The following is an 8556-nucleotide window of genomic DNA, read 5'->3' on the forward strand; positions in this document are numbered from 1 at the left end:
CATTTTCAAGAAATTTCCAAAACCTATTTTTTCAGGGACCAGTTCACTTCTGAAGTGGCTTTGAGGGCCTTATATATTAGAAACTCCCCATAATTCACCCCATTTTAAAAACTTCACCCCTCAAAGTATTCAAAACAGCATTCAGGAAGTTTCTTAACCCTTTAGAAATTTCACAGGAACTAAAGCAATGTAGAGGTGAAATTTACAAATGTAATTTTTTTTGCAGAAATTCATTTGTAATAGAAAAAATTCTGTAACACAGAAGGTTTTACCAGAGAAACGCAACTCAATATTTATTGCCCAGATTCTGCAGTTTTTAGAAATATCCCACATGTGGCCCTAGTGTCCCAATGGACTGAAACACCGGCCTCAGAAGCAAAGGAGCACCTAGTGGATTTTGAGGCCTCCTTTTTATTACAATATATTTTAGGCTCCATGTCTGGTTTGAAGAGGTCTTGTGGCGCCTAAACAATGGAAACCCCCAAAAAGTGAACCCATTTTGGAAACTAGACCCCTCAAGGAATTTATCTAGTTGTATAGTGAGCATTTTAACCCCACAGGTTTTTTGCTGAATTTATTGGCGTTAGTCTGTGAAAATGAAAATCGACATTTCTTCTGAAGAAACATAGACATTTTTTAATTTTTGCAAGGAATAAAGGAGAAAAAGCACCCCAACATTTGTAAAGAAATTTATCCTGATTACGGCAATACCCCATATGTGGTCATAAACTTATATTTGAACACATTACAGCCCTCAGAAGGGAAGGAGCGCCATTTGGGTTTTGGAGCTCAAATTTTGCTATAATGGTTTTCGGTGCCATGTCCCATTTGCAACGCCCTCGAGGGACCAAAACAGCAGAAACCCCCCAAAAGTGACCCCATTCACTATCAGAATCCAAGAGAGCAAATACCTCTTAAGTGGTATATAACTTGCGTGCCATTTTTTACGTATTTTTTTTTAAACTTATTTTTTGTAACAGTTTTAATAAAAGTAACAAAGAAAAAGTCCACTAATCCATTGATCAATACATTTATGAACAACCCTAAGGCCCTGTTCACACAGAGTTTTTTTTACAAGTTTTTCGGCGCGGAAACCGCTCCGCAAAACTCGTCAAAAACCGCCCGAAAATGTCTCCCATTGATTTCAATGGGAGTTGGATGAGCTTTTTTACCGTGAGCAAAAAAAACGCATCGCGGTAAAAAGAAGCGACATGACCTATCTTGAGGCGGTTTCCGCCTCCAAAACCCCATTTCAATCAGTCAGAAGGGTAAAAAAAACACCTCGACGGGTGTTTTGACGAGTTTTTGGCAAACCACTGTGCAAAAAACGTCCGGAGCAGTTTTTGCAGGAGGAATTTTCCTCCTGCAAAAAATTCCGTGTGAACACAGCCTAACAATGAATCAATGTATTTAGAATTTACAGACGTGTAAAATATATGAAGAGATTTATATAAGTATATGTGTGTATACGTATATATTACATGTACGTATATATCTATATGATGATATAGATATATAACATCCCTAATTTCTATTTTTAGTATTAACAAATTTCAAATATATGTCTATATATAATATATATTACGTGTGTGTCTGTATATATATATATATATATATATATAATATAGACGTGTATGTATATATATATATATATATATATATATATATATACATACACACACAGTATATAAATATATATCTATATCATTTTATAGATGTAAATATATAGAGAGGCAGATATATATCTGTCTCTCTCTCTCTCTCTATATATCTATATAAAATTATATAGATATATATATATATAATGTGTGTGTATGTGTATATATATATATATATATATATATATATATACACACACATTATAAGCCCTAATTGATTATTAATTAACTAATTAATTGTCCTAGTCTGAGTACTATCTACCTAAACTATAACTAGCTGCCTACACTAAACTATGTGGAGGTGTTATTTGTGTGTGTTTTTCACAGTTGGTGTGTCTTTATAGGAGACACACAGCAGCTGCTCGGCACAGCTTCTTCTCCCCCACTGTCTCAGAACAATCTGACAGGGAGGGAGGAGAAACAGTGTAACAAAAAGCACAAAAGTTTGTTGCTGCAACAAACTTTGCTGTGATCACCATGATAGATTTATCATGGTGATCATGTCATCAGGACCGACACCAATCCGGTCCTGATGTCTTCTCTCAGCACTTAGGCTGCTAGTAGCAGCATGTGCTGAGAGATTCAGAGCACAGGGAGAGCGCTGTACACTCTGTTCTGACAGCACGTGAATTAACGGGCTGCAGGAGAAAAGCCCAGCACGGCAGCCCGTTAATCTACGTGGGCTGGTCGTGAAGGGGTTAAATAAGAGAATACATCCCTGCAGAAAGTAGTTCTGGCTAGTAAGCGATGACATTACAAACAGTCTCTATGATGTAACTTTCTAAAAGTTCTATCTCTATGGAAACTAAACATTCCGCCAGTAACCAATATACTTACATAGTGACAGTTTAATATAGCATCACTTCATTTTTACGTCACTGTGAAGTGAGGAGCCAAAGACCTCCAGTCGCGATAATGACCGGACGTAGAACTGCCAGACCTAACAAGGGGGCCAGATACCAGGAGCCTGTATCCGATGGTTTATTGACCCTTTTATTGGAGAAGGAAAAAAAACGTAAGTGTAAAACATTTTTTAATCAGGTATGAATAGGACCAAAAGCGTAGCTGGCAGGGGGCCGGTGACCCTGGGGCCCTTTATATGGTAATGCCCACCCACCAAGGCTCTGAATAGCAATCAAATTGCCTTCCAATTGCAACAAATAGTTCTGCCTTGTCGCCCTTAGTAACTACCACCGCCGTCTCGTTGTTGCTTTACGACAAAAAAAATTGTCCCTGCATCTAGCAGGCGCACGGCACACTAGGCACATCTGCTAGAAGACGTGGACCTGAGGCGCGCGCTACCTGCCAGAGAGGAGCAGGAGACGAGTGGGGGAATGCCCCCATGTGTTGAACCCTTAGCTGTGCCTTTGTGTGGAACTTAATATGTCTCAGATTATCAGATAATACGGACTACCAGGTGGTTATAGAAAAGTATATAGAACTCACTTATTAGGGTAGAGAAGACTTTCCTAATACTCTACATTTTTTCCACTATTAGCTGCTCATCCTTATAATCTAAAATTCATAAAGAGAAGACGGAGGCTAAAGTATTATTTAGAAAGAGCCGCCATACATCCAGAGATCGGGGAGCCAGGGCTAGACATAGAATGCCTCTACACATTATAATTCCCCAATAGTTGCCCGCCACACAGTATAATGCCCCCATAGCTGCCTCTACATAGTATAATGCCCCCATAACTGCCTCCACGCTGTATAATGTCTCATAAAATAATAATATACATATTCACTTAAGCCCGTTCCAAAGACGAGAAGAGGAGACCCCTATACTCCTCTGGTCTGTGTGGCACGGCCAAGATAGGCGCGATGACATCACTGCCTAGTGTCTTGCGATACATAGTGAACGAGCATAGGAACCTTTCGGCTCCCTGCTCTATCATTGGATTCGACTGTTTCTGCGTCCTGAAGATGCAGATACAGTTTAAACCAGGAAAAAATAATTGATAAAACCGAAATTCGCAAGATGACGTCGATTAATTGCGCTGAATTTTTTTCGTTTAATTGCCCAGCCCTATTTCACACTATAACATAACAAGGTCCTGAAATCCTATTTCTTGGCTATTATTCCTATAGAACATAAGGGTATTTTCTTTTTCAGGCCTGAAAACCAAAAAGGAGAGAAAAAAGAGCCAGGGAGAGCAGCAAGTACCACCAGCGAGCTGCCCCCTGAGAAGAGGACAAAACGCCACTATTAATGATGAGGTGATACAGAGCACTAATAATGTCTTCACTTCTGTGCGGGGGAGGGGAGATGTCGACCCCACTGTAACAGCCCACCTGGACAATTACTTGAGAGGATGTAGTCAGGAAACATTCACAAACAGCTCAGTGTATATATCAATGGGAGGAGAACGTCTCTTTAACCCCTTAAGGACTGAGTCATTTGTTTATTTTTCATTTCCGTTTTTTCACTCCCGCCTTCCAAGACCAATAACTTTTTTATTTTTCCTTCAATAGAATGGTGTGAGGGCTTATTTTTTTGCGAGAGGAGTTGCAATTTCTAATGGCACCATTTAAAGTACCATATAATGTATTGAAAAAACTGTCTTTGGGGGCTGAAATTAGAAAAAAAACTGCTGTTTCTAACATTTTTTTGTTATTCTGCAGCTCAATACGATTACGGTGATATCAAATTTATATATATATTATATATGGTTTATTTTATAACTTTTTTTTTAAACTTTTTGTTTCATCACATTCCGAGAGTCATAACTTTTTTGTTTTTCCGTGGATTGAGTAGCGTGAGGGCTTATTTTTTGAACATAGGACATTTTGATCACTTTTTATTACATTTTTGTTACAGTTAAAAACAGCGATTTTGGCGGTTTAAATTTTTTGTTTGTTACCGCATTCACCGTGCGAGTAAAATAATGGTATAATGTAACAGTTCGGACTTTTACGGACACATCGATACCAATTTTGTTTATTTTTTACATTACCTTAGAAGAAAAATGGAAAAAGGAGTTCTTTTTGAATTTTTAATAGTTTTATTTTTTTTCACTACTAAATAACTTTATTTTACACATTTCATTAGTCCCCCCAAGGGACTTGAACCAGCGATTGTGAGATCACTGGTACAATACACTGCAATACTAATGTATAATTGTCATTTGTACAGGCTTCTGTTAAGCCGTGCCAGAGGCAGGGGTTAACAGTGGCAAACAAAAGGCAGTCCTGGAGGCCTTCATTAGGCACCTCGGCTGCCATAACAACCAACGATCGCATTGTGGGGGGGGGGGGGGGGCGATCAGCGCAACATTTGAGCGATCGCTATTCCTTCCCGTTAGTACCGGGTGTGAGCTGTAAGGGTATGTTCACACGCAAACTAAAAAACGTCTGAAAATACGGAGCTGTTTTCAAGGGAAAACAGCTCCTGATTTTCAGACGTTTTTTAAGCCACTCACGATTTTCGCAGCGTTTTTTACGGCCGTTTTTGGAGCCGTTTTCAATAGAGTCAATGAAAAACAGCTCGAAAAACGACCCAAAATGGCCGTGTAAAAAAACAGCCCATCGGAACAGAACGCCGTTTGTCCCATTGAAATCAATGGACAGATGTTTGGAGGCGTACTGCTTCCGATTTTTCGGCTATTTTTCGGACGTTTACAGCCCGAGAAATGGCTGAAAATTGGCCATGTGAACATACCCTAATACACAGCGGACACCTGCTGAGTATGGATCGTGCTCAGCCTGTGGGCACGCTCCATACTTCCCTGTGACGCTTATCACGTACATGTACGTGATAATGCATCAAGGGGTTAATAACAGGTTGTGTCTGATTGGATAAACATAAGACAGTGACATCTTATGCTGCATAGGTTAACAATGGCCGACATCAGAGGGGTCAGGATAGACAATCATCAATATAGATCTGCAGGGAATAAAGGTTTAAGTAAATTGTCTGTAATATGTTTTCTTGTTCCAGGTGGTGACCTCCCCGGAACATCAGGGGAGAAAATCCAAAGTCACCTTAAGTCATACAAACCACCACCTATCACAATCAAAAACTACCAGATGCCACCAATTATCACCACCACTCAACATCAACTACCACCAAATGCCACCAATTGCAACCGGTCACCATCAAAAGCTACCAGATGCCACCAATTATCACCACCACTCAACACCAACTACCACCAAATGCCACCAAATGCAACCTGTCACCATCAAAAACTACCAGATGCCACCAATTATCACCACCACTCAACACCAACTACCACCAAATGCCACCAATTGCAACCGGCGACCATCCAAAACTATCAGATGCCAACAATTTCCACCAGTCACCAAGAACTACCACCAGATGCCACAAATTTCAACCACCAGGAACCAACTTCGTCAAACCAACCACAATGTACCATCATCAGCTACTACTTTGTTTGAACTATTAACTATCATAAGCCTTCAAAAACCAGCACTACCTGCCATCCGCCAACACCATTTGTAATCAGCTGCTATCAACTTCCAGCAGAAGCCATCACATACCAACAGTAACCATCAAATATCATCAGCTGCCACCACAAAATGCCAGTCAACAGCCGCCAGTCAGCCATCACCTGCTGCCTTTATTTTATTTTTTTGTTTATTTATTTTTGATATTTTTATCTATATATATTAATTTTTTTTATCATTTTTTTACATAGTTATATATTTATTTTATTATTTATTTAGTTAATTTTTATGTATTTATTTTGTTATTTTTTATAGGTATATATTTTTATCATTTATTTTTATGTATTTATTTGTATATAAATTTTTTTATATAGATATATATTTATTTTTAGCATTGATTTATATTTATTTTTATGTATATATTCAGAAATATTTTTTTATTTATTTTCTTATATAGTTCTATATTTATTTGTATTATTTATTTATATTTATTTTTTTGATGTATTTATTTTTTATCATGTATTTTTAATAGTTTTATATTTATTTGTTATGTATTTATTCATATATTTATTTTTTATAATTTATTTATTTTATATATTTATTTATATATATATATTTTTATATTTTTGTATATAATGTACATATTGTATATATTGTAAATAAGATTTATATATTTTTATACCAGCTCTGGAGTCCGCTGTGTTTATAATATTCCTGTATAAAGCTTATCTGGCCCAGGAGATGGTGATCCTGTTGTCTGATCCAGTAACAAGCTTTGATCTACTTCCTGACAAATTGTCATATTGTTTGCCTTCAGTCAACACTACGGGGAGCTTACTCTAAAAAGATTCAATGAAATAATAAAGTAACGTTAAAACCAAGCACACCATTATTTTTCTTGTGAAATTCTAGATAAGTTTGATGTGTCACATGACCCTCTTCCCATTGAAAAAACTAAAGTTGGATACAAAATGGCCGACTTCAAAATGGCCGCCATGGTCAACACCCAGCTTGAAAAGTTTCCCCCCTCCCATATACTAATGTGCCACAAACAGGAAGTTAATATCACCAACCATTCCCATTTTATTTAGGTGTATCCATATAAATGGCCCACCCTGTACTCACGGCAGTGTGGCTCTTACGATTTCATTTCGGTGAAAGGAACAGGTCCCATCACGAAGCAGGGGCCCGTTCCTTACATCAGAATAAAACTGTAAGGGCCCGCTGGAGAGTGAGATGTGCCCGCCCCTCCTCCACAACATCGTGTCAGCGTGTGGGGAGGAGACATCACAGCAGCGGGAGTTATGAGCTCAGCCTCGGAGGATACGTCCAGCAGCAGAAGCAGTCATCGCCTTCAGTGAGTACTAAGTTATGTCTGTGTCCGGCTGCTGCTGCCCGGAGCCTCCTGAAAAAATCTCCTCCTGCCCCCATAGAAAGTAAATATCTTACCCACGTCTGTATTATGTTAACACCGCAGCATAGGATTGTATCAGCTCTACGGCTCTTATCTCCCGTCCTGTGTAACATGTGACAATAAACCTGTCTTCTCCCTCTGTTTACACAGGACAGGAGAAAAGAGCCGTCATGGAGCTGATAGTGATACAATCCTATGCTGCAGTGTAAACTAATACAGACGTGGGGAAGATTTTTGCTTTCTATGGGGATGGGGTAGAGTTAGATGATAATGGGGGCAGGGAGATGATAATGGGGGCAGGGAGATGATAATGGGGGCAGGGAGATGATAATGGGGGCAGGGAGATGATAATGGGGCAGGGAGATGATAATGGGGGCAGGGAGATGATAATGGGGCAGGGAGATGATAATGGGGGCAGGGAGATGATAATGGGGCAGGGAGATGATAATGGGGGCAGGGAGATGATAATGGGGGCAGGGAGATGATAATGGGGCAGGGAGATGATAATGGGGCAGGGAGATGATAATGGGGGCAGGGAGATGATAATGGAGCAGGGAGATGGCATTGGGTAGGGAGGGAAATGATGCTAGAGTGGGAAGGAGATAATAATGGAGGGAGGATGGCACTTGAGTAGGGATGCACGATGCATCAAAACTTCGATACGTTTTCGATACCGTGCACCCCCAAACGGTTCGATACCGTTATTTCATGTATTTCGATACTAAGCTGTGCGGCCGCACAGCTCAATATTGTAATACATGAATGTATGAGAGCGGAGCTGCGGCTGTGTAATACAGTCACGGCCCCGCTCCGGAGTCCTGACATGTGCGCGCTGCCAGGATTATGTGATGCGGCCAGCGCTGCACTAATGAGCGGTGGCACTGAAAACAGAACATGGCGGGCGCACTACAAAACACCCCCACATGTTCTGCCTTCAGTGCCTGAACTGCCGCTCATTAGTGCAGCGCCGCCCACATCACCTCGTGCTGACCGCGTGCGGGGCGGGGCAATGGTTGTATTACACAGCCGCAGTCCCACTCTATAAAGGCAGAGATCAAAGAAACCTCTCATCTCCGC

The 8556-nt window shown here is 40.0% G+C and overlaps 1 protein-coding gene across 1 annotated transcript; it reads left to right on the plus strand.

The window, feature by feature from the left end:
- The first annotated feature begins 2518 nt into the window (after positions 1-2518).
- On the plus strand, positions 2519-6307 carry LOC142761269 (uncharacterized). The gene is made up of 3 exons (XM_075864451.1): positions 2519-2673; positions 3775-3878; positions 5599-6307. Exons 1-3 carry the CDS (start codon positions 2574-2576, stop codon positions 6118-6120), a joined length of 726 nt encoding a protein of 241 aa, XP_075720566.1. The 5' UTR covers positions 2519-2573; the 3' UTR covers positions 6121-6307.
- Positions 6308-8556: the final 2249 nt, after the last annotated feature.

The sequence above is a fragment of the Rhinoderma darwinii genome, chromosome 4 (assembly GCF_050947455.1).
Source record: "Rhinoderma darwinii isolate aRhiDar2 chromosome 4, aRhiDar2.hap1, whole genome shotgun sequence".
Lineage (NCBI taxonomy): Eukaryota > Metazoa > Chordata > Amphibia > Anura > Rhinodermatidae > Rhinoderma > Rhinoderma darwinii.